A 27,826-nucleotide genomic window follows, 5' to 3' on the forward strand; every position below is an offset into this window, starting at 1 on the left:
TGCAGAACAACTCCTTTATTGGGGGTGTCTTGCTAATTGCCTATAATTTCCACCTGTTGTCTATTCCATTTGCACAACAGCATGTGAAATTGATTGTCAATCAGTGTTGCTTCCTAAGTGGACAGTTTGATTTCACAGAAGTGTGATTGACTTGGAGTTACATTGTGTTGTTTAAGTGTTCCCTTTATTTCTCTGACGTCCTAGTGGATGCTGGGAACTCTGTAAGGACCATGGGGAATAGCGGGCTCTGAAGGAGACTGGGCACTCTAAGAAAGAATTAGGACTACCTGGTGTGCACTGGCTCCTCCCTCTATGCCCCTCCTCCAGACCTCAGTTAGAATCTGTACCCGGCTCGAGCTGGATGCACGCTAGGGGCTCTCCTGAGCTTCTAGAAAAGAAAGTATATTTAGGTTTTTTATTTTCAGTGAGATCTGCTGGCAACAGACTCACTGCTACGAGGGACCTAGGGGATAGAAGCGAACCTACCTGCTTGCAGCTAGCTTGGGCTTCTAGGCTACTGGACACCATTAGTTCCAGAGGGATCGAACACAGGCCCAGCCTCGGTCGTCCGGTCCCGGAGCCGCGCCGCCGTCCCCCTTGCAGAGCCAGAAGCAAGAAGATCGTCCAGGAAATCGTCGGATGAAGACTCCGGTCTTCATTAAGGTAGCGCACAGCACTGCAGCTGTGCGCCATTGCTCCCCATGCACACCTCACACTCCGGTCACTGATGGGTGCAGGGCGCTGGGGGGGGGGGGGGGGGGCGCCCTGGGCTGCAATAAGATTACCTTACATTGGCAAAAAATACACATAATATAGTCATTAAGACTATATATGTGTAAAATCCCCTGCCATATATCCATAAAAAAAGCAAGAGAAGTCCGCCGTGAAGGGGGCGGGGCTATCTCCCTCAGCACACTGGCGCCATTTCCTCTCACAGCTCCGCTAGAAGGACGCTCCCCAGGCTCTCCCCTGCAGTTTCCAGGCTCAATAGGGTAAAAAAGAGAGGGGGGGCACTAAATTTAGGCGCAAATACTATATATATAGCTGCTATAGGGTAAAATCACTCATTATAGTGTACATCCCTGTGATTTATAGCGCTGTGGTGTGTGCTGGCATACTCTGTCTCTGTCTCCCCAAAGGACTTTGTGGGGTCCTGTCCTCAGTCAGAGCATTCCCTGTGTGTGTGCGGTGTGTCGGTACGGCTGTGTCGACATGTTTGATGAGGAGGCTTATGTGGAGGCGGAGCAGGTGCCGATAAATGTGATGTCACCCCCTGCGGGGTCGACACCTGAGTGGATGGATATGTGGAAGGAATTACGTGACAGTGTCAACTCCTTACATAAGAGGTTTGATGACATAGCAGATGTGGGACAGCCGGCTTCTCAGTCCGTGCCTGCCCAGGCGTCTCAAAAGCCATCAGGGGCTCAAAAACGCCCGCTACCTCAGATGGCAGACACAGATGTCGACACGGATACTGACTCCAGTGTCGACGACGATGAGACTAGTGTACATTCCAATAGGGCCATCCGTTACATGATTACGGCAATGAAAAATGTGTTGCACATTTCTGACGTTAACCCTGGTACCAAAGGGTATTATGTTTGGGGAGAAAAAGCAACCTGTGGTTTTTCCCCCTTCTGAAGAATTAAATGAAGTGTGTGATGAAGCGTGGGTTTCCCCCGATAAGAAACTGGTAATTTCCAAAAAGTTACTAAGGGCGTACCCTTTCCCACCAGAGGATAGGATACATTGGGAGACATCCCCTAGGGTGGATAAAGCGCTCACACGCTTGTCAAAGAAGGTGGCACTACCGTCTCCGGATACGGCCGCCCTAAAGGAGCCTGCGGATAGAAAGCAGGAGGCTATCCTGAAGTCTGTATATACACACTCAGGTATTATACTGAGACCGGCTATTGCTTCAGCATGGATGTGCAGTGCTGCAGCTGCGTGGTCTGATTCCCTGTCTGATAACATTGATACCCTTGACAAGGACACTATATTGCTAACTGTAGAGCATATTAAAGACGTAGTCTTATACATGAGAGATGCACAGAGGGATATTTGCCAACTGGCATCTAGAATAAATGCAATGTCCATTTCTGCCAGGAGAGTATTATGGACTCGGCAGTGGACAGGTGATGCGGATTCTAAAAGGCACATGGAGGTTTTGCCTTACAAGGGTTAGGAATTGTTTGGGGATGGTCTCTCGGACCTCGTTTCCACAGCGACGGCTGGGAAGTCGACATTTTTACCCCATGTTCCCTCACAGCCAAAGAAAGCACCGTATTATCAGGTACAGTCCTTTCGGCCCCAGAAAGGCAAGCGGGTTAAAGGCGCGTCCTTTCTGCCCAGAGGCAGAGGTAGGGGGAAAAAGCTGCACCAAACAGCAAGTTCCCAGGAACAAAAGTCCTCTCCCGCTTCCTCTTAAGTCCACCGCATGACGCTGGGGCTCCACAGGTGGAGCCAGGTGCGGTGGGGGCCCGTCTCCGGAACTTCAGCGACCAGTGGGTTCGCTCACGGGTGGATCCCTGGATTCTACAAGTGGTATCTCAGGGGTACAAGCTGGAATTCGAGTCGTCTCCCCCTCGCCGTTTCCTCAAATCAGCCTTGCCAACTACTCCCCCAGACAGGGAGGCGGTGCTGGAGGCGATTCACAAGCTGTACTCCCAGCAGGTGATAACCAAAGTACCCCTCCTTCAACAGGGACTGGGTTACTATTCCACAATGTTTGTGGTACCGAAACCGGACGGTTCGGTGAGACCCATTTTAAATTTGAAATCCTTGAACACTTATATAAGAAGGTTCAAGTTCAAAATGGAATCGCTCAGGGCGGTTATTGCAAGCCTGGACGAAGGGGATTACATGGTATCACTGGACATCAAGGATGCTTACCTGCATGTCCCCATTTACCCTCCTCACCAGGAGTACCTCAGATTTGTGGTACAGGACTGTCATTACCAATTCCAGACGTTGCCGTTTGGTCTATCCACGGCACCGAGGGTATTTACCAAGGTAATGGCCGAAATGATGATACTCCTTCGAAAAAAGGGAGTTATAATTATCCCGTACTTGGACGATCTCCTTATAAAGGCGAGGTCCAGGGAACAGTTGTTGATCGGAGTAGCACTAGCTCGGGAAGTGCTACAACAGCACGGCTGGATCCTGAATATTCCAAAGTCGCAGCTGGTTCCTACAACGCGTCTACTGTTCCTGGGGATGGTTCTGGACACAGAACAGAAAAAGGTGTTTCTCCCGGGGGAGAAGGCCAAGGAATTGTCATCTCTAGTGAGAGACCTCCTAAAACCAAAACAGGTGTCGGTGCACCACTGCACGCGAGTCCTGGGAAAGATGGTAGCTTCTTACGAAGCAATTCCGTTCGGAAGGTTCCATGCAAGGATCTTTCAGTGGGATCTGTTGGACAAGTGGTCCGGATCGCATCTTCAGATGCATCGGCTGATAACCCTGTCTCCAAGGACCAGGGTGTCACTGTTGTGGTGGCTGCAGAGTGCTCATCTTCTAGAGGGCCGCAGATTCGGCATACAGGACTGGGTCCTGGTGACCACGGATGCCAGCCTTCGAGGCTGGGGGGCAGTCACACAAGGAAGAAACTTCCAAGGACTATGGTCAAGCCAGGAGACTTCCCTACACATAAATATTCTGGAACTAAGGGCCATTTACAATGCCCTAAGTCAGGCAAGACCCTTCTTCAACACCAGCCGGTGCTGATCCAGTCAGACAACATCACGGCGGTCGCCCATGTAAACCGTCAGGGCGGCACAAGAAGCAGGATGGCGATGGCAGAAACTACAAGGATTCTACGATGGGCGGAAAATCATGTGTTAGCACTGTCAGCAGTGTTCATTCCGGGAGTGGACAACTGGGAAGCAGACTTCCTCAGCAGGCACGACCTCCACCCGGGAGAGTGGGGACTTCATTCAGAAGTCTTCCAAATGATTGTACACCGTTGGGAAAGGCCACAGGTGGACATGATGGCGTCCCACCTCAACAAAAAGCTAAAAAGATATTGCGCCAGGTCAAGGGACCCTCAGGCGATAGCTGTGGACGCTCTAGTGACACCGTGGGTGTACCAGTCGGTTTATGTGTTCCCTCCTCTGCCTCTCATACCCAAGGTACTGAGAATAATAAGAAGGAGAGGAGTAAGAACTATACTAGTGGTTCCGGATTGGCCAAGAAGAGCTTGGTACCCTGAACTTCAAGAAATGATCTCAGAGGACCCATGGCCTCTGCCGCTCAGACAGGACCTGCTGCAGCAGGGGCCCTGTCTGTTCCAAGACTTACCGCGGCTGCGTTTGACGGCATGGCGGTTGAACACCGGATCCCAAAAGAAAAGGGCATTCCGGAGGAAGTCATTCCTACGCTGATTAAAGCTAGGAAAGATGTGACCGTAAGACATTATCACCGCATATGGCAAAAATATGTTGCTTGGTGTGAGGCCAGGAAGGCCCCAACGGAGGAATTTCAGCTCGGTCGATTTCTGCACTTCCTACAGTCAGGAGTGACTATGGGCTTAAAATTGGGTTCCATTAAGGTCCAGATCTCGGCTCTGTCGATTTTCTTCCAAAAAGAACTGGCTTCACTGCCTGAAGTTCAGACTTTTGTAAAAGGAGTGCTGCATATTCAGCCCCCTTTTGTGCCTCCAGTGGCACCGTGGGATCTCAACGTGGTGTTGGATTTCCTAAAGTCGCATTGGTTTGAGCCACTTAAAACCGTGGAGCTAAAATACCTCACATGGAAAGTGGTCATGCTGTTGGCCTTGGCGTCGGCCAGGCGTGTATCAGAATTGGCGGCTTTGTCTTGTAAAAGCCCTTATCTGATTTTTCATATGGATAGGGCGGAATTGAGGACTCGTTCCCAATTCCTTCCTAAGGTGGTTTCAGCTTTTCATGTGAACCAACCTATTGTGGTGCCTGCGGCTACTCGGGACTTGGAGGATTCCAAGTTACTGGACGTAGTCAGGGCCCTGAAAATATATGTTTCCAGAACGGCTGGAGTCAGGAAAACTGACTCGCTATTTATCCTGTATGCACCCAACAAGCTGGGTGCTCCTGCTTCTAAGCAGACTATTGCTCGCTGGATCTGTAGCACGATTCAACTTGCACATTCTGCGGCTGGACTGCCGCATCCTAAATCTGTAAAAGCCCATTCCACGAGGAAAGTGGGCTCTTCTTGGGCGGCTGCCCGAGGGGTCTCGGCTTTACAACTTTGCCGGGCTGCTACTTGGTCGGGTTCAAACACATTTGCAAAATTCTACAAGTTTGATACCCTGGCTGAGGAGGACCTTGAGTTTGCTCATTCGGTGCTGCAGAGTCATCCGCACTCTCCCGCCCGTTTGGGAGCTTTGGTATAATCCCCATGGTCCTTACGGAGTTCCCAGCATCCACTAGGACGTCAGAGAAAATAAGAATTTACTCACCGGTAATTCTATTTCTCGTAGTCCGTAGTGGATGCTGGGCGCCCATCCCAAGTGCGGATTGTCTGCAATACTTGTATATAGTTATTGCCTAACTAAAGGGTTATTGTTATGAGCCATCTGTTCGTGAGGCTCAGTTGTTGTTCATACTGTTAACTGGATATAGTATCACGAGTTATACGGTGTGATTGGTGTGGCTGGTATGAATCTTACTCGGGATTCCAAATCCCTTCCTTATTGTGTCAGCTCTTCCGGGCAGAGTTTCCCTAACTGAGGTCTGGAGGAGGGGCATAGAGGGAGGAGCCAGTGCACACCAGGTAGTCCTAATTCTTTCTTAGAGTGCCCAGTCTCCTTCGGAGCCCGCTATTCCCCATGGTCCTTACGGAGTTCCCAGCATCCACTACGGACTACGAGAAATAGAATTACCGGTGAGTAAATTCTTATTTTTTTTGAGCAGTGTATTTTGCCATAAGGGGTCCGCAGTACCCCACAAAGTACGTAGGGCCTAATTCAGACCTGATCGCAGCAGCAAAATTGTTCTCTAATGGGCAAAACCATGTGCACTGCAAGTGGGGTAGATATAGCATTTGCAGAGAGAGTTAGATTTGGGTGGGGTTGTTTTTAAACTAAAATCTGAATTGCAGTGTAAAAATAAAGCAGCCAGTATTTACCCTGCACAGAAACAATCTAACCCACCCATATCCAACTCTCTCTGCAAATGTTACATCTGCCACACCTGCACTGCACATGGTTTTGCCCATTAGAGAACAATTTTGCTGACGCGATCAGGTCTGAATTAGATTGTTAGCTCTTCAGAGAAGGGCCCACATTCCTCTGGTTAGCTAAGCCCTCTTCTCGACACATTTCACTCGCAGCTCTCCCCTACTCAGCGACCGTCTTTACCCGCTCTTTCTCCTGCTGGTAAAGGCTCATCTCTATCTATGGCCGCCAGCCCCTAGTAGTACAATGATCACTCCCTCACTACTTACATCTTAGCTGTATTATGTTTTGAGAATTGTGGTGCTCTTTGTTACCTGTACTCTGTTTTTGTTATTTTTTACTGTAATGTTAAGTTTTGTCTCCCTGTACTGTCCTTTGTACGGTGCTGCGAAACACTTGTGGCGCCCTATAAATAAAATGTAATAATAATTAGGTCCATAGATAGAAACAGAATAAACAATACAAGAAAAAAATTACATAGTACAAAACATTGCAAGACATGGACACGCTGTATAAACATTGCTGCTTCAGCGGTCATAATACCCAAATAAGCAACAGGGCGGCAGAACCCAATGGTTTGGTACCACTGTAGGCAGTGGGAGGGAGATGATGGTATAAGTGAGGGAAGGAAAAGCAGATGAGGGACAAGGGCCCTTCTCGTGAGAGCTTGCAAGCTAAAGAATTTGAGAATTGTTCACATTAGAGCTTCTTAAACATTAAGGACCTTATTAAGTTAAGTGCGGGATGCGGCCACTCACCTAATAGGCTACTTCAGTAAGAAAACCTTGCTTGTTTTTTTCTTGCACCTTTATGGGGATGTGACAAAAAGCAAGGTTTCCTGCCCGAATAATCTGTGCGGTATTAGCATGCGAGGTTCCCTCTCACCTTATTACTCTTCATCTAAATATAACTGGATCAGACAAGGTGCTGAAGTGTTATTTGCCCTATTGGATGATAAAGTGCAGGACATGTTACTGGGAACAACATACAGTATACAGACACAGAGCATTTACAGGATTAGAGTTCGTAAGTATCATATAGCTTGCTTTTTCGGTTATACGGAATTTAGGCTGGTGGGTTAATGACTAGCAGACTGAAGTGGAAGACGTATTGGCTATAAACACCTTCTCCTATAACACTGGTAGTGTAATTCATCACCATATTACTGCAATTGTCTTCCTTGCTAATGCCAGAAATTATGCACAGCTTTCCTCTATTCATCAAGTCTATGCTACATGATTGTTCAGTCACAAAGTTTAAATCCCCTTACTGGTATTACTGTATGGTTATCCGCACATTTCATTTATTTTGATCTTTTTCTTATTTGACCCCACTAGATACTGATAATGTCTAACGCTTGATTTTCTTTTTCTTTTCTATATTTTCATATGTACATTTTAATACAAACAATTTCACAATACCCCAGAAAAATAGGTATATTTTAATAAAGCGTGTAGAATGATCTTCCAATCTCGATGTTAACATTCAATAGTTTAGCCAGTTAGCTATTTGCTTATGTCAGTGAGTTTAAAAAAAATTTTTTGTAGAAAACCTGGTGCTTAGAGCTAAATTGCTCCCCTAGCTTACAACATTGGAAAGGCACAAGTGTATGTTGTAATGATTGGCAACTGCATAAGCAAATGTATAGGTCCAACTCACCAGTGCATCAAACACACTAGGGCCACAGGCCCTCCAGGGGGTTCGTGGACCCCCACGAGGGAGAAAAAGTGTCGGTTTGCCGGCTGTCGGGATTCCAGCGCCGGTATACTGTGCGCCGGGATCCCGATAGCCGGCATCCTGAAGACCATCCGGCCACAGGTTGTCTAGCTCTGATGTTAGTTTGTCAGCATTCAGATTATAAAACAAATGCACTATAATTGTACATTCCATTAATTATTCTATTTGTCTCCGTCCATAGTAATAAATTGCTGTAGTTCATGCACTTCTGCAAATAACCACTTGCACTAAGTGCTACATGATTAATTGCTGAGAAACCTTTTCTTGAGCTTCTAAACACATTATTGTCATTTTCACTTCCTGTCCCTGCAATTTACAGCAAGTCATTTTGACAGGATTTCCGTATTTATTTTCACTTACATGGGAGACCTTTCTATTTATGATTCCTGGCAGAACAGGAAACTGCAGACTTGGGTTTTTATTAGGTGCCGCAATATTTGTACACGTTGGCTTATTACTTGGGCAAAGCTGCAGAAATGTAGGGAGAACAAAACCTGCATTATAAGAGAGCAACTAGCCTGCTCTAGTACTAGGAGCCCCCAAAGATGCGTCTCTGCATCCAATAGATCACCCGCTTTCAGCAAAACATGGCCAGTATCGGCTTTTGCCCACATGTACTGCACATTCTCATGCCTTTACGTTCGTGTAAGAGCTCCAAACCTTTGCTATTCCTTGTTGGAAGCAGGAGATCCATTGCTTACTGCGATAGTGTGGCTGGAAGCTGCCTGACTACACTGCTAGGAGGGGCTGCATGTGAGTGAGATTAATTGCATGTAGACATGTTGTTTCTAATTTATTGCAAGCATTCATTTCATTCCTAAAGAGCAGGATTGTGCTAGTGGCAGGGTTGTTCACTACGGGATCAGTATGAAATACCTACAATCAAAATCCCGACAGTCAAAATCCCGACAACAATTGACCAGTGTTCAAAATACCGTCATAAAAATGTCGACAAGTTCAAAATACCGTCATTTAACATGGCGACAGGTCAGAATACCGTTATTTTAAATGTCGACAGGTCATAAAGTCGACAAGAGGTTTTTTCATTGTTTTTTGTGTGTGTGTGTATGTCGACATAGGTTAACATGGACACCGTATAAGTGTATCGCGTCTCCTCGCATGGCACTATATTCCCTCTCCAGATCCACTGGGATGGTAAAGTATGAACAAGTCGGTTTCAATGGAAAAAATCATGAAAAACTCATGTCGAACTTTTGACCTGTTGACATTTTACATGTCAGGATTTTGACCAGTCAATGGTTGTCTGTATTTTGACTCTGGATTTTTATTGTAGGAAAATTGACCGCATTCCGTTCTCTACACATATATTTAATAAGAAATCAGCATTTTATACATAAATAACATAACTGTTTTATTTAAAGTTTGCTGCATACAGAGATGCTTTTCACTACATACCCAAAATATATCCTTCACTGGTAGAGTCCATTTTGTTGTGGCTAGTGAACAATATAGACCTCATTCCTTATACAAACATTAGCGGATAGTTCTGTTTCCTGTCTTCCTTTGAACTCCCAATAAACAGCCTAAGGGGGGATTTTAGTTAGCCCGATGTCAGAGGTTAACGTGTCTAAATGCAACTTAACATGGCTGGCCACAAGTTTTTCTTATATTCCAATAGCCACGGAAATTAAGCATTGTTACGTTTCCATATGATTTAATGCTGCTTGATTTGCTTTCAACCCCTGAGATTTGGCCAATAATGACTTGTAATTTTTGGGGTGATATTCTGCAAAATGCAGAATACTGGGTTAATTGAGGGCAACACGGATGGTGTGATGGTTATCATTACTACCTCACAGCACTGAGGTCATGGGTTTGATTCTCACCATGGCTCTAACTGTGTGGAGTTATATATTCTCCCCATGCTTGCTTGGATCTCCTCCGGGTACTCTGGTTTCCTCCCACGTTCCAAAAATGTACTGATGGGTGGCTCCCTACAAAAATAATAACCCTAGTATGTGTGTAAAATAATCCTAGTATGCGCGTTCCCGCATCATCGCTGGCCGCTGCCGTCCGTCGTGCTGTTTTACCAGCTGAGAGAATCGCTTTCCACAGTCTCCTACTGTGGAAAGTGCTTCACACCCCATGAACATCGCTGGGCACAGTGAAAATCGCTCAGTGTGTATACACTGAGCTGGTTTCCTGCCAGCGATGTTCACATCATCGCTCAGCATACACACTGGGCAAAAACACCCAGTGTATATAGACCTTTAGTGAAATTACTGCACATTGGCGTTAATTCAAGCCATAGTAAGCAACAGTTTTACAGCGGACAGTTGAATATGCCCCTAAATGTAGCAATAGCTGATATTCTTTTTAAAGAAGCATTGGAATATACAGTGCATCTGGAAAGTATTCACAATGCTTCACTTTTTCCACATTTTGTTATGTTACAGCCTTATTCCAAAATGGAATAAATTCATTTTTTTCCCCCTCAAAATTCTACATACAATACCCCATAATGACAATGTGAAAAAAAAGTTTTTTTTAAATTTTTGTACATTTATTAAAAAATAAAAAAACAACAACTAAGAAATCACATGTACATAAGTATTCACAGCCTTTGCCATGAAGCTCAACATTGAGCTCAGGTGCATCCTGTTTCCACTGATCATCCTTGAGATGTTCCTACAGCTTAATTGGAGTCCACCTGTGGTAAATTCAGTTGATTGGACATGATTTGGAAAGGCACACGCCTGTCTGTAGAAGGTCCCACACTTGACAGTGCATGTCTGAGCACAAACCAAGCATGAAGTCAAAGGAATTGTCTGTAGACCTCTGAGACAGGATTGTCTCGAGGCACAAATCTGGGGAAGGGTACAGAAAAATATCTGCTGCTTTGAAGGTCCCAATGAGCACAATGACCTCCATCATCCGTAAATGGAAGAAGTTCGGAACCACCAGGACTATTCCTAAAGCAGGCCGGCCGTCTAAAGTGAGCGATCGGGAGAGAGTGGGACTAGTCAGGGAGGTTACCAAGAACCCGATGGTCACTCTTTCAGAGCTACAGCATTCCTCTGTGGAGAGAGGAGAACCTTCCAGAAGGACAACCATCTCTGCAGTAATCCACCAATCAGGTCTGTATGGTAGAGTGGCCAGACGGAAGTCACTCCTTAGTGAAAAGCACATGGCAGCCCGCCTGAAGTTTGCCAAAATGCACCTGAAGTACTCTCTGAACATGAGAAACAAAATTCTTTGGTCTTATGAGACAAAGATTAAACTCTTTGGCATGAATGCCAGGTGTCATGTTTGGAGGAAACCAGGCACCGCTCATCACCAGACTAATACCATCCCTACAGTGAACATGGTGTTGTCAGCATCATGCTGTGGGGATGTTTTTCAGCGTCAGGAACTGGGAGACTAGTCAGGATAGAGGGAAAGATGAATGCAGCAATGTACAGACATATCCTGGATGAAAACCTGCTCCAGAATGCTCTTGACCTTAGACTGGGGCGCTGGTTCATCTTTCAGTAGGACAACGACCATAAGCACACAGCCAAGACATCAAAGTATTGGCTTCAGGACAACTCTGTGAATTTCCTTGAGTGGCCCAGCCAGAGCCCAGACATGAATCCGATTGAACATCTCTGGAGAGTTCTGAAAATGACTGTGCACCGACGCTTCCGATCGAACCTTATGGAGCTTGAGAGGTGCTGCAAAGAGGAATAGGCGAAACTGCCCAAAGATAGGTGTGCCAAGCTTGTGGCATCATATTCAAAAAGACTTGAGGCTGTAATTGCTGCCAAAGGTGCAACAACAAAGTATTGAGCAAAGGCTGTGAATACTTATGTACATGTGATTTCTTCGTTTTTTATTTTGAAAACATTTTCAAGTGGTCAGAAACCACTTTGGTTACATAGGATGACAAAACTATGTGTTAATGGTATAATACTTAAGTTACTGGTGTAACCTATGATATAAGCAGAGCGAAAGGATGTACATATGAACAGTGAAACTGCAAATTTCCCATAATTCCCTTATGTTCACCCACAAAATGCTAAATCAGTGCACACACCTAAACATACCCATGGAGCCTGTGTGGCATATATCTACACAAATCAGCGCGTTGGACTAAAAATGAAGTGTGCCTATGGTGTTAGGGTTCTGCACAAGGACATTTGGTGGGTTTGCACCACTTTATATGCCTGCTTCAGAGAGCTGTAATAAGTACAAGAGGGGCCAATGTGTCTTTTAGTATAGTGCTGTGTTCAGCTTGAAGTCCATTGCGTTCCATGGTGTTTGCCTGGGTGTAAGAAGTACTCTGTTCTTTGGAATGGTGAATGCTTTTTGTGATAACGATACATTGTGATTCAACATATACCCCCAAGTCTGCAAGCCTGTCTGCTAAGGGAGACACTTTTATAGTACTGTAGATGACATTGCCAAATATGTGGTTGGTCAGTGAGTAACATTTTGCAGTCCTTGCTCAGAAACAGCTTGTGCCTCATTATTTAGACTTCTTCTGGAGCCTGAAGCTGCTTTCTGCTGCTATTGCAATGACTCATGCTTGTGCGTCGCCTTCCCACACTTGTATTTGTGCTGCTTTCAGTCTAACGTCCTGTGTATTTATGACAACAGATTATTACGTCTCTAAAGCTGCTCCTTGGTGGATTTTTTTTATTTTTATTTTGGTGAACCTTTAAATGGTTTTGTTTAGGGTGTATCTTTTATCATAAATTAGTGTTCTGAATCAGTTTTTTTTCTACATTTCTAAACTATATGTAATGCTGCAGTTTTACATTTTGTAATCTTAGGGGGACATTTATTAAGCAGTGATAAGAGCGGAGAAGTGAGCAAGTGGGGAAGTGCCCATGGCAACCAATCAGCACTATAATTTGCATACTATAAAATTATACAGAGCTGCTGATTGAGTGATGGGGCAACTTCTCCGCTCTTATCACTGCTTAGTAAATGTCCCCCTAAGTCCCCAAAACAGTGCCTTTCCCTATTCCACTCAACGTCTTCCTATAGAGAGGCATTTTTGCAAATAAAAAATAAAAAAGGAACCTGCCACCATTTATTTAAGACAATTGTAAAAAAAAAAAAAAAACGGTGTTTTTAAAACAAAGTAGATTTTGCCCCACGCACCTCATTGAAGGGTTAATCGTTGCCCCACATATAGTAAATTGCAGCGTGCTCTGAGAGCTTATCAATGGACTGTTTTCCCTGCCTGTGCTATAGATCTACAGTCAACCATAGAGCTTTATTTCTAGCTGTGGATGAACGTCACTTGACGCCTGATTCAGAGATGGATGCAAATGCAAGTCTTATGCAGTTGACCAGTTATCAGCGATGGTCGTGTGACAACTGGCGCAGAGAGGATTTAATTGCAAAGTTACAGTTGAGGACCGTTTGGGGGTAGTTATGGGGAGTATTGACAAAAATATAGTTGTGTGGTGCCTTATCTGACGACTGCTACCCCGAAGCCAATGACTTTTTCCTATTTAATTACAAATCAGAGTTAAGTTAATGTGCAGGTTTAATAGGTGTTAATGCAGCGTTTAGTTTGCACCTTCAGACTAGGTGAAAGATACGGAAAAATCTTTATTATAATGTAAAAATGTCAGGACATGGTTCAGTACCTCTGGTACACTGCTCAATAGTTTATTACCATTTTTTTTTATAGCGCATCCATATTCTGCATCGTTTCACAGTTATTTGGCTATTTACATCAGTCCCTTCTCCAGTAGAGTTTATAATCCCTGCCACATACGCGCTAGGGTTAATTATTGTTGCGAGCTAATTAACCTATCAGTATGTTTTTGGGTCTGGAAGGAATGGGGAGCACCAAGAGGAAACCCACGTAAGCATGGGGAGAATATACAAACGCCACACAGAGCCAGGGAGGGAATTGAACACACAACCTCAGTGCTATGAGTAGGACGTATGGCTAATACAGATGGCATTTTTCATGTAATTTTCTCTAAAAAGCAGAAAAACAGGTTAAATGATTTGGAACATGTATGATGGGTGTTGTATTCATGGGAAAGCAGTTTAGAAAAGTGCAGATGTGAATTGTTCAGATATTACAGAATTGAATATCAACATTGAAAAATAATTTGAGACACCTTAATGTTCCCCAGAATATTCCAAGCACTTCTGTTTGCTCACCTATACTTTGCTGGATATCATTTTTAAAACATATGGCCACTTACACTGACCTGCTATGTTATTTGCCTTTTTTGGGGGTTTCTGGATTATTTATCCACTGCAAAGTGAACATGCGACTTTGCCATGAAGGCAGCGACTTGCCGTTTACAATTAAGCTACACAAGTATTGGAGGCGAATTTCATGAAATGCGCTTCCAAGTGTGCAATAAACTAAAAATAAAATAAACTTCATGCTACGGATCTCACTGCTAATTGAATTCGGCCCTTAATGTCATGGGTCACCTTAAATGCACCCATGGACTTTTCTAAAGACAATGTTACTTCCCTTACTTACTATAAAACCTACACACCATGCCTTAGAGATGGGTGTTGTCGACCTAGACACTGTCGATCTTCAGACCGAATCCCCTTAGAGATGGAGATCAGTCCCATCTGTACTGCTCTGGTGTTCCACAGACTGACCAAGCATATTCACCCTTCTAAACACTGACGTGTTTACAGCAGAAATCCATTGCTCATCTCTGTGTGCCGTAGATTAGTGACATACTAATGCTGAGGAAGTGAAAGTCGAGATGACTTGTTACTTAATGCACAGTTTATAATGTTATCATATTCCTCCCACTTATCTGTGTTATTCTGTGATTAAAAGTGCAGGAAACAGGAAATACTGCAGAACAAAGTTACTAATAACTTGTTCATTTACTGTGAGAGATCATTGAAAGGACACTTTAGTCACGTCACTATTATTCTAAGCAGAAATCTTGAGCTAGTTACTCACTATAAGAACAATTGGGCAATACGGCTATTTCCGAACAAATTTTTTTTTTAGAGAGTATGCAGCACTTTTGTCTGATAGCTGCATTCACTGGTCGAGATGCAATTATTTTAGGCACTAGCAGCCAGCAGAGGGCACCCAACAGAGCTATTCAATTGTTTCTTTACTCGGGCGTGATAAGCTGCCAGCGCCGGCATTTCAGCTCACTCAGGGGTAGCGAAAAGTGACCCATTTTAGGCGCCCAAACGGCACTTCATGTTGTGCCTATTACTTTGGTTAGGTTTAGCTGCGTTACATGGCTAAACCCGACCTCACTGGGCATGATGTGTGCGGTAAAAATGCACAATTGAATATCGCCCCATCTCCCATCACATTAGACGGGAGATTAGGAGCGATAAACAATTGAATCTCACCCCACTATATAATTCAGAAAAGTGCAGTGTGTAAGTACATACCTCCGCATGGAGACGTTGACCAGTGAGACAATTTGTAATCTAACAGATAATTGGGCAGTGTGTATGCTGTACATAGGCCATTCTTAGTATTGTTGAGGTTGATCGGAATTGGTCGGACTCCTAGGGTAAATTTAGCGCTCGCCACACTGTTGGTAAGCCGGCGGTCAGGCTCCCGGCGCCGGTATGCTGGTCGGGAGCCCGACCGCCGGCATATCGTAGTGAACCCCAGTGGGAGCCTAAAGCTAGGTATGCACTATACAATTATCTGGCAGATTATCTGCCAGATGTGGCTGGTTGGAATGGAAATCTGGTGATCAATTAGAGCAAATGACAATCGACCATTTGCTCCCAAACACTGCAAAACGGATAAAAACAGTTGTTCATACTGTACAAGTTGGTTAAATTTGCGTTTAACCAATTTGTCTGAACAACAGGTTTTCTTTGTTTTCCAGTGTTTGGGAGCAAATGGTTGATTGTCATTTGCTCTCATCCATTACCAGATTTTCATTACAACCAGCCCAGATAATTGTATAGTGTGTGCCTAGTTTAAGGGAAGAATGAAATGAGGAGGGAGGGCCCTCCAAATACAATTGGAAGGAGGAAGAGTATTGGAAAGATACAATGGGCTTAAGGTGGTAAAAGGGAAGGAACGACTCATGCAGAGATCCAGTAGGCTATTGTCAATAGATTAGTTTTGAGGAAGCATTTAAAGCAATAGGGCTATGGGAGAGAGTCTGATAGAGAGAGGAAGAACGTTCCTTAGATGAGAGGCTGTGCAGGAGAAGTATTGGAGATGGGAGTTAGAGGTGGTGATCAGGGAGGAAGAGTGTTATGCTGAGTACACACATTTACAATCACTCGGCTGATTGTGTTTCCTGCTCCCAATCAGCCAGTTTGTATCCAGTGTGACTCCCTGTGAGGCAACGGTGGCAGCACTGAGGTGGGTGGCTCCTCTATGGGATCGGGAGAAATAATAAACTGCACATATGATACAACCTCCTGATGACTGCTGCAGCATTGGAAGTCATTTATTAGCTAACGCTGCTGCAACGGTACTGCATACACACATATACAATCACCAGCCCATTCACCTGATAGCAGGAGATTGAGCCATGGATTGTACAGGTGTGTAACCAGCTCTACTTCCAGCTAGTGATTTCAGTGGAGCTCTGCTGATAAGTTCAGTCAGGGTTGATGTTAGATTCAAGTGGCCTAAGGGACCTTTTACGTCAGGTGGAGGAGGCACGACACAAGGGGGAGGAGCTAGGCCAGCGGGATAGTTCCTCTACTATCCACGCCACCAACTATAACCTTTAGTAATCAGGTAGCGAGCGGAGCGAGCCACCGAGCCCGAAGCGTGGTGAGCGAAGCAAACCCGCGAGTGTACTTTTCGGGTACCCTGTTCGGCCGTAGCTCCTCCCCCTGGTGACGTGTCTCCTCCCCTAGTGACGTCAGAAGGTCCCTTCTCCCACTCCGATTTAGAACCAACCGTTCAGTCAGTGACTTATCCTACAGAAGTGAAGCTGTGATTGAGAAAAAGCTGAAGCAATAAACTAGTACTGCCAAATATATAATGCACGTAAGAAGGTGAATGAACAGTTGCTATTCTGTGTATTTTACTATGTTGCAAAATAAGTATATACTAGTTATTATAATCATGGGCATTTACTTTCATTTGAATGAAGTGAACATATATTATGGTGGGGTCTCTAATTGTTGCACTGTTTGTGGTTATATGAGTGATGTAACATTTACCCTTATTCTGTTCTGGTTACAGGAGATATTACTCAGAAGGGCTATGAGAAGAAAAGGGGAAAGCTTCTGGGCCCCTATATTCCACAAACCCAAGGTAAGATCTGTATTACTGAGCTTGTTACAGTCTAGTCTCTCTTTAGCCATGGTGTCCCTGACCATTCAGCATTCATAGCCAGCCTTCTTGTGTATACCCCACTCTGTGACACTGTTGGAATTATGTCGCTGACTTGAACCGTATTTCCAAAGCATCACTGCACAGTTGATGGATAAACCTATATTGATGTACCTATATTGGTGTGTCTACCCATGTTTCCCTCTGCATAAGGATTTGTACTTTCCTGGCCATAGTGGAATGTGTTATACATTGGGAAAAAATTGAATCCAATTAAATCCTGTGCTCATACTGCGCATCTAATAACTCTTGGGCTAATTCAGAGATGTATGCGAACAAGATGGTTTACATACATCACCGATGGTGTGAGATCTGTGCATATCTCGCTCTGCCCTCTATATTAACGGACTGCAGACTTTCGGGACCGTCGCCGGTGAGATTTCTTGAAAATTGGAGCGTCTGACCCATTTTTGAAATGTGCCAAGCCCATTGTCTATGTCTTGCAATGCTGCTTTGCTGACCTCTGCAGTGGGGATGATGTGGTCATCCTGAGTAGCCTTAAGGCCCATACACACTAGACGAGAGAGTAAAAGATCTTGCTCAGAAGGGCCAATCTGAGCGAGATGTTTTACAATCTCGTCCAGTGTGTACACTCAATGTCATTAACGATGCGTTAACGACCCCCTCCCTTGTCTGAACATGTACAGACGAGGGAGGTCCTTGTTAACGACAGCCATGCTGCAGATGCCTTTAGGCTCACTCAGATGACCAATGCTGCGACAGATTATAACAATGTTGATCCGATGCTGCGGACACATCGCTCAGGGGGCGACTTTTGTGTTCACATGCCCCCTGTGGCATTACCATATTTTCGCACAGTAGCTGCGAAATCTCTGCATTAGCCACACTGGCATATTCATTGACTGCACTCCAGGTGTATTAACAACATTTTTAAGATGACGTCTCTCCTATGCCTTAGTTAATGATATTTGCAATTAATCATTACATTTTCTTCTGCCCCTCAAATTGTGTTTGTACAATTCTGGTCTAAAGCAGACACAGCTGTCTAGCGTACATTATCCAAACCGTGGCTTGGTAGTGCTGCAGAGGAGATGGCAGTGTTTGCTAGCTTTAAACTGGAATTATTCAAATATCTATATGACAGTGGTTTTCGAAAAATCTTCTTGGTTAGAGATATTTCCCTGGGGCAATGCCTTAAACGATAATTTATATACTGTGACATAAGTGACAGATGTACTTTGATTTAGCTGTAGATTATATTGTTTTCACTATGTTCACCTCTGTATATTGAGCTTGTGTCTGCATCTCTACAACAGATTATGTGAAAGTACAGCTCAGCAATTAAAATGTCAGGAAAATAAATGATGCATCCTTATTAGTGAAGAATACGGGGCCTTTAAACTTTGGAAGTTTCCGAATGACGTATCTGATTCCTAAAGAAATCTTAAAATTGAAAAATGCGTAATAAAAATGATGATGTAGCATGGTGATTTTGGGTTCAGGAGGATCCCAATGCAGAATTTTAGGTGGGACACTGGGCTGTCTAGTCACACCAACTGGTGCCTCTGCTGTATCGACACACCTGGCAAACTTTTAAGCTCCCGGCGCTCTTTAACTCACCACCCCATTTTCATGGTCATTGTACCATGCAGCCATCTCCCTGAGGCTTCCTGGTCTTTGTCCCATGCAGCCATTTTTTCAAGGCTTCCAGGTCATGGATCATGCAGCCATTTTCCCGAGGCTTCCAGGTCATTGGTCATGCAGCCATTTTGCTGAGGCTACTGTGACTATACATTTAACAGTCCTGGCCAAAAGCAACAAGTTTGGTTTTTTGCTTGCTGATAATAATTACATATTGTCCATATAAAATGTATTCAGAATGAATGTAAAGTGAATAAATGGATCTGTTGCTACACATCAGTTCATGCAGTCACACAAATTGGAGATGTACACCTTGCTACATTTTCATGACGCCCATCTAAGATGTGCAAAATAAATAAGAAAAGGCATCATTTCCACCACATGGTAATGCTGACAACCCTGGCTGATCATGTCACTCAGATGGGGTCAGTGCATAGTTTAGCTGTGTATGTTTGGGTAGGGCCTCTATGGACCTGGAATGAACCTCTGATTCAGCCTCTGCCTTCTATAGTTGGCATGTATGCTATTAAATTAATATTTACAAAGTATAGATTTTTCTCTAACGTCCTAAGTGGATGCTGGGGACTCCGTAAGGACCATGGGGAATAGCGGCTCCGCAGGAGACTGGGCACAAAAGTAAAGCTTTAGAACTACCTGGTGTGCACTGGCTCCTCCCCCTATGACCCTCCTCCAAGCCTCAGTTAGATTTTTGTGCCCGAACGAGAAGGGTGCACACTAGGTGGCTCTCCTGAGCTGCTTAGTGAAAAGTTTAGTTTTAGGTTTTTTATTTTCAGTGAGACCTGCTGGCAACAGGCTCACTGCATCGAGGGACTAAGGGGAGAAGAAGCGAACTCACCTGCGTGCAGAGTGGATTGGGCTTCTTAGGCTACTGGACATTAGCTCCAGAGGGACGATCACAGGCCCAGCCATGGATGGGTCCCAGAGCCGCGCCGCCGGCCCCCTTACAGAGCCAGAAGACAGAAGAGGTCCGGAAAATCGGCGGCAGAAGACATCCTGTCTTCAACAAGGTAGCGCACAGCACTGCAGCTGTGCGCCATTGCTCTCAGCACACTTCACACTCCGGTCACTGAGGGTGCAGGGCGCTGGGGGGGGGGCGCCCTGAGACGCAATAAAAACACCTTGGATGGCAAAAAATGCATCACATATAGCTCCTGGGCTATATGGATGAATTTAACCCCTGCCAGAATACATAGAAAAACGGGAGATAAGGCCGCCGATAAGGGGGCGGAGCCTATCTCCTCAGCACACTGGCGCCATTTTCCCTCACAGCTCCGTTGGAGGGAAGCTCCCTGGCTCTCCCCTGCAGTCACTACACTACAGAAAGGGTTAAAAAAGAGAGGGGGGGGCACTAATTACGCGCAGTATTAAAGATACAGCAGCTATAAGGGGAAAAACACTTATATAAGGTTATCCCTGTATATATATGGCGCTCTGGTGTGTGCTGGCAAACTCTCCCTCTGTCTCCCCAAAGGGCTAGTGGGGTCCTGTCCTCTATCAGAGCATTCCCTGTGTGTGTGCTGTATGTCGGTACGTTTGTGTCGACATGTATGAGGAGAAAAATGATGTGGAGACGGAGCAGATTGCCTGTAATAGTGATGTCACCCCCTAGGGGGTCGACACCTGAGTGGATGAACTGTTGGAAGGAATTACGTAACAGTGTCAGCTCTGTATAAAAGACAGTGGTTGACATGAGACAGCCGGCTACTCAGCTTGTGCCTGTCCAGACGTCTCATAGGCCGTCAGGGGCTCTAAAGCGCCCGTTACCTCAGATGGCAGATATAGACGCCGACACGGATACTGACTCCAGTGTCGACGGTGAAGAGACAAATGTGACTTCCAGTAGGGCCACACGTTACATGATTGAGGCAATGAAAAATGTTTTACACATTTCTGATAATACGAATACCACCAAAAAGGGGTATTATGTTCGGTGAGGAAAAACTACCTGTAGTTTCCTGAATCTGAGAAATTAAATGAGGTGTGTGATGATGCGTGGTTTTCCCCCGATAACAACTGATAATTTAAAAAATGTTATTGGCATTATATCCTTTCCCGCCAGAGGTTAGGGTGCGTTGGGAAACACCCCCTAGGGTGGATAAAGCGCTCACACGCTTGTAAGAACAAGGGCTCTACCCTCTCCTGAGATGGCCGCCCTTAAGGATCCTGCTGATAGAAAGCAGGAGGGCATCCTAAAAGGTATTTACACACATACTGGTGTTATACTGCGACCAGCAATCGCCTCAGCCTGGATGTGCAGTGCTGGGTTGGCATGGTCGGATTCCCTGACTGAAAATATTGATACCCTAGATAGGGACAGTATATTATTGCCTATAGAGCATTTAAAAGATGCATTTCTATATATGCGTGATGCACAGCGGAATATTTGCCGACTGGCATCAAGTCTAAGTGCGTTGTCCATTTCTGCCAGTAGAGGGTTATGGACACGACAGTGGTCAGGTGATGCGGATTCCAAACGGCATTTGGAAGTATTGCCTTATTAAGGGGAGGAGTTATTTGGGGTCGGTCTTTCAGACTTGGTGGCCACGGCAACAGCTGGGAAATCCACGTTTGTACCCCAGGTCGCCTCTCAACATGAGAAGACGCCGTATTATCAGGCGCAGTCTTTTCGTGGGCAAGCGGGCAAAAGGTTCCTCATTTCTGCCCCGTGACAGAGGGAGAGGAAAAAGGCTGCAGAAATCAGCCAGTTCCCAGGAACAGAAACCCTCTCCCGCCTCTGCCAAGCCCTCAGTATGACGCTGGGGCTTTACAAGCAGAATCAGGCACGGTGGGGGCCCGTCTCAATGAATTTCAGCGCGCAGTGGGCTCACTCGCAAGTAGACCCCTGGATCCTTCAGGTGATATCTCAGGGGTACAAATTGGAATTCGAGACGTCTCCCCCTCGCCGTTTCCTAAAGTCGGCTTTACCGATGTCTCCTTCTGACAGGGAGACAGTTTTGGAAGCCATTCACAAGCTGTATTCCCAGCAGGTGATAATCAAGGTACCCCTCCTGCAACAGGGAACGGGGTATTATTCCACACTGTTGTGGTACCGAAGCCGGACGGCTCGGTGAGACCGATTCTAAATCTAAAATCTTTGAACACTTACATACAGAGGTTCAAATTCAAGATTGAGTCACTCAGAGCAGTGATTGCGAACCTGGAAGAAGAGGACTACATGATGTCTCGGGACATCAAGGATGCTTACCTTCATGTCCCAATTTACCCTTCTCACCAAGGGTACCTCAGGTTTATGGTACAGAACTGTCACTATCAGTTTCAGACGCTGCCGTATGGATGGTCCACGGCACCCCGGGTCTTTACCAAGGTAATGGCCGAAATGATGATACTCCTTCGAAGGAAGGGAATTTTAGTTATCCCTTACTTGGACGATTCCCTGATAAGGGTAAGATCCAGGGAACAGTTGGAGGTCGGTGTAGCACTATCTCAGGTAGTGTTGCGGCACCACGATTGGATTCTCAATATTCCAAAATCGCAGCCGATTCCGACGACTCGTCTTCTGTTCTTAGGGATGATCCTGGACACAGTTCAGAAAAAGGTGTTTCTCCCTGAGGAGAAAGTCAGGGAGTTATCCGAGCTAGTCGGGAACCTCCTATAACCGAGCCAAGTCTCAGTACATCAATGAGATGGTTCTGGGAAAAATGGTGGCTTCCTATGAAGCAATCCCATGCGGCAGATTCCACGCAAGAACTTTCCAGTGGGACCTGCTGGACAAATGGTCTGGGTCGCATCTTCAGATGCATCAGCGGATAACCCTGTCACCAAGCACAAGGGTGTCTCTCCTGTGGTGGTTGCAGAGTGCTCATCTTCTAGAGGGCCGCACATTCAGGACTGGGTCCTGGTGACCACGGATGCCAGCCTGCGAGGCTGGGGAGCAGTCACACAGGGAAGGAATTTCCAGAGCTTATGGTCAAGCCTGGAGACATCACTTCACATAAATATCCTGAAGCTAAGGGCCATTTACAATGCTCTAAGCTCAGCAAGACCTCTGCTTCAAGGTCACCCGGAGTTGATCCATTCGGACAACATCACGGCAGTCACCCACGTAAACAGACAGGGTGACACAAGAAGCAGAAGGGCAATGGCAGAAGCTGCAAGGATTCTTCGCTGGGCGGAAAATCATGTGATAGCACTGTCAGCAGTATTCATTCCGGGAGTGGACAACTGGGAAGCAGACTTCCTCAGCAGACACGACCTCCACCCGGGAGAGTGGGGACTTCACCCAGAAGTCTTCCACATGTTTATAAAACTCGACAAGTATTGCGCCAGGTCAAGGGACCCTCAGGCAATAGCTGTAGACGCTCTGGTAACACAGTGGGTGTACCAGTCAGTGTATGTGTTCCCTCCTCTGCCTCTCATAACCAAGGTACTGAGAATTATAAGATGGAGAGGAGTAAGCACTATATTCGTGGCTCCGGATTGGCCAAGAAGGACTTGGTAACCGGAACTTCAAGAGATGCTCACGGAGGATCCGTGGCCTCTACCTCTAAGAAGGGACCTGCTCCAGCAAGGACCCTGTCTCTTCCAAGACTTACCGCGGCTGCGTTTAAGGGCAGGGCGGTTGAACGCCGGATCCTGAAGGAAAAAGGCATTCCGGATGAAGTCATCCCTATCCTGATCAAAGCCAGGAAAGATATAACCGCAAAACATTATCACCGCATTTGGCGAAAATATGTTGCGTGGTGCGAGGCCAGTAAGGCCCCGACGGAGGAATTTTCAACTAGGTCGATTCCTACATTTCCTGCAAACAGGAGTGTCTATGGGCCTGAAATGGGGGTCCATTAAGGTTCAAATTTCGGCCCTGTCAATTTTCTTCCAAAAAGAACTAGCTTCAGTCCCTGAAGTTCAGACGTTTGTGAAAGGGGTACTGTATATACAGCCTCCTTTTGTGCCTCCAGTGGCACCTTGGGATCTAAATGTAGTTTTTGGGTTCCAAAAGTCACATTGGTTTGAACCACTTAAATATGTGGAGTTAAAATATCTCACATGGAAAGTGGTCATGCTGTTGGCCCTGGCCTGGGCCAGGTGCGTGTCAGAATTGGCGGCTTTATCCTGTAAAAGCCCTCATCTGATTTTCCATTCGGACAGGGCGGAATTGAGGACTTGTCCTCAGTTTCTCCCTAAGGTGGTTTTCAGCGTTTCACCTGAATCAACCTATTGTGGTGCCTGCGGCTACTAGGGACTTGGAGGACTCCAAGTTGCTAGACGTTGTCAGAGCCCTGGAAATATAGGTTTCCAGGACGGCTGGAGTCAGAAAATCTGACTCGTTGTTTATTCTGTATGCACCCAACAAGCTGGGTGCTCCTGCTTCTAAGCAGACTATTGCTCGTTGGATTTGTAGTACAATTCAGCTTGCACATTCTGTGACAGGCCTGCCACAGCCAAAATCTGTAAAAGCCCATTCCACAAGGAAGGTGGGCTCATCTTGGGCGGCTGCCCGAGGGGTCTCGGCTTTACAACTTTGCCGAGCTGCTACTTGGTCAGGGGCAAACACGTTTGCAAAATTCTACAAATTTGATACCCTGGCTGAGGAGGACCTGGAGTTCTCTCATTTGGTGCTGCAGAGTCATCCGCACTCTCCCGCCCGTTTGTGAGCTTTGGTATAATCCCCATGGTCCTTACGGAGTCCCCAGCATCCACTTAGGACGTTAGAGAAAATAAGAATTTACTTACCGATAATTCTATTTCTCGTAGTCCGTAGTGGATGCTGGGCGCCCATCCCAAGTGCGGATTGTCTGCAATACTGGTACATAGTTATTGTTACCAAAAAATCGGGTTATTACTGTAGTGAGCCATCTTTTCTAGAGGCTCCTCTGTTATCATGCTGTTAACTGGGTTTAGATCACAAGTTATTTGGTGTGATTGGTGTGGCTGGTATGAGTCTTACCCGGGATTCAAAATCCCTTCCTTATTGTGTACGCTCGTCCGGGCACAGTATCCTAACTGAGGCTTGGAGGAGGGTCATAGGGGGAGGAGCCAGTGCACACCAGGTAGTTCTAAAGCTTTACTTTTGTGCCCAGTCTCCTGCGGAGCCGCTATTCCCCATGGTCCTTACGGAGTCCCCAGCATCCACTACGGACTACGAGAAATAGAATTATCGGTAAGTAAATTCTTATTATTGAGTTAATCAGTAAAATATGTTTAATATTGTTATATGGACTGCTTTTTGGATTGTTCTGCTTCATTATCATCCATACTCTACAGTATAAGAGACAGTTACATTAAAATAATGAATCCTGACTTTTCATTTATTCATGACATGTATGTCATCAGAGACATGGGGAATAACTATACATCTGCGCTCCTTTCAGAATATTGTTCCATTATACTGTAGCTCTAAAGAAACTTGTAAGGCCCTTTTGGGTGATACATAAGGACACATGTAACCTCACATGTAGTTGTATGATAAATTGTTCATGTTTGCTTATTTTACTTTGGAATCAGCTGGCGGAGCTCTATAAATGAACTGTACGTTTCTAGTAATATTTAATGCTTCCCTATGAGTATAGAGACTGGTGGGAAAGCCATTTGTGAGTCTCAAAATAGCAATACATTTCCTACCATTTTATTCTCTCCATTTGAAGTTGTTTCTTGGCAGAGTAAGTATGTGGCTTTCTGACATAGGGAAACTGTTTCAGAGCAGTGTTGCTCCATAACAAAAATAATACAAGTTTGCTGTTTGCAGATACCTTTCACAGCAGGAGAACATCCTTACTGCTAATATCTAAATATTATATATATCAATAATCATCGTCTGCGGATCCACTCTGTCAGTCCCTCCATTGGTTACCGGTATTCTACCGTATTCAATATAAAATACTTTTTCTTACATACAAGGCTATTAACCAAACTGCACCAGCATACATCTCTTCACTCATCTCAAAATATCTCCCTACCTGACCTCCACGCTCTGCACAAGATCTGCATCTCCCATCCACATGCATTACTTGCTCCCACTTAAAATAATAGGACTTTATCCGGGCTGCGCCCACTCTATGGAATGCCCTCACTCGCACAATAAGACTCACCTCTAGTCTCCGAACCTTTAAACGTTCCATGAAAATTCACCTCTTCAGGCAAGCTTTTTCAAATTCTGGACCCACACACACAACCTTCAATGCCTCCATATTTAATTACATCCCCTCTGTACAGTCCACACATAACCTTACATATTTTGTCTTTCTTCACTTTCACACCCTTGGCCAGCATTGCTGGGTAACAATATCTTACAGCCCATTAAGAACCTTTGCAATATTGTGGATCATTATGCAATATGTAGCATCTATTCTTGTGTATCAGTGCCTATTTCCCTATAGATTGTAAGCTTGCGAGCAAGGCCTTCCTAACTCTAAAGGTCTATACACACTTGAAGATCTAACTAAATGATATGAATGTTCTTGTTCATTAATGAACGAGAACTCGTTCATATCGTTCAGTGTGTAGGCACCAACGATGCGCGGCCCCGCGCTCGTTCATCGTTGGTGCCGGTCGCTTATGCATGCAGGCCAATATGGACAATCTCGTCCATAGTAGCATGCACTGCTATGGAGCCGGGTGATGGGGGGAGTGAAGAAACTTCACTCCCCCCGCCGACTGGTTGTCTGTATCCGCCGCCGGGCGGCTCAGCGGTGGATCGCCGTGTGTGTAGGGGGCATAAGTCTGTCTGTTTTTACCTAGTTTTGTTCTATTACTACTGTTCAAAATGTAAAGTGCAACGGAATATGCTGCGCTATATAAGAAACAGTTACTAAATAAATATATAGATTTATATTTATTTTTTTAAACTGTAAGGGTGGTGTCTGTACATACAACTAGGGACTGTTTATGAACTATGGAGACGAGAGAAAAAAATTGGCATTTTTGTCTCTATGTTTATTCGGGCATCACTGTATGAATTTGGATTGCGTTTTCACTATTGTATAGCTTAGTGACCTAGAAAGAAACTGAGGTATGTATGATCTCGATGTGAGAGCAGCAAAAAAGGAAAAACCAGATGCTTGCCACTTGGCACACTGAAAGTTGGTGTTCCGATAATGCTTTTGCGGAACTTGACTTTGCCCAAGGTATGCAACGGAACCTGACTTAAAGTGACTGCTCTGCAGAGGAACCTAATTGAGGCAGAGATTCTAATGGATGTGGTGCAGGTCAAACTGTTTATACCACGTATACTCCTTATCCCCAACAATTTACAATTCAAGGACCTGCAGTTTCCTGTAAACATCTGCTTCGCTATGACAATCAACAAGTCACAGGGGCAAATGCTTAGGACTGCAGGCATAGATCTTAGGACCAGCTGCTTCTCCCATGGGCAGCGTTACGTGGCTTGCTCATGAGTTAGTAACCCCAAGCATCTTTTTGTGTTGACCCCTGAAGGAAAAACTGCAAATACTATCTACACAAAGACATTTTGTGATCAGTGTGTACAATACAAAATATACATCACAAAATTAGTTTGTAAACTTAGTTCCGTTGAGTAATAACAGACATCCCCGCAAGCAAAGCTGCGGGCAAACGCTAGTATATATGTGTATGCATTTTTCTTTTTTATCCACTAGGGGTCACTGGAGTACTCTTGGGATATGGACGGCTTCCGCAGGAACAGGGCACTGAATAAATTAAAATTTTGAACTACTCCTCCCCTCCATATCCCAGAGTACCTCAGTGTTTTTTCTGTGCTCGTCGGAGCAACAGGGCTGGTGTGGGGCTCCCATACTTAATGAATATTTTGTGATTTTTATTTTTGTTTTTACAACTTAAGCACATCCCTTCCCAGTTTATACTAAAAACGTGGGTCCGGGATAGTGCCGCTGCGCGAAGGCAGCGCATGGCGTGTCGGTCTTCACAAAAAGCACCCTCACAGCCACACGCAGCCCACTGACTGCTGCAAGAGCTGGACGGAGCTTACAGGAAGAAGCCCCGTCACAGCCCTCCCTACAGGAAACAAGGTATGCTGGGGGGACGGGGCGGTCAGCGCAGGCTGCCGCCCCTCTGTGTGGGGAAAAATGTTC

At 45.3% G+C, this 27,826-nt stretch overlaps 1 protein-coding gene across 2 annotated transcripts in view; it reads left to right on the plus strand.

Moving 5' to 3' along the window:
* Positions 1 to 27,826, plus strand: part of DIP2B (disco interacting protein 2 homolog B) — a 372,205-nt gene that overhangs the window by 115,528 nt on the left and 228,851 nt on the right. For both annotated transcript variants that reach the window (XM_063952252.1, XM_063952253.1), the window contains exon 2: positions 17,028 to 17,099. In XM_063952252.1, the coding sequence (XP_063808322.1) occupies positions 17,028 to 17,099 (72 nt within the window). The remainder of the gene's footprint in view (positions 1 to 17,027; positions 17,100 to 27,826) is intronic.

This window comes from Pseudophryne corroboree, chromosome 2 (genome assembly GCF_028390025.1).
Source record: "Pseudophryne corroboree isolate aPseCor3 chromosome 2, aPseCor3.hap2, whole genome shotgun sequence".
Taxonomy (NCBI): domain Eukaryota; kingdom Metazoa; phylum Chordata; class Amphibia; order Anura; family Myobatrachidae; genus Pseudophryne; species Pseudophryne corroboree.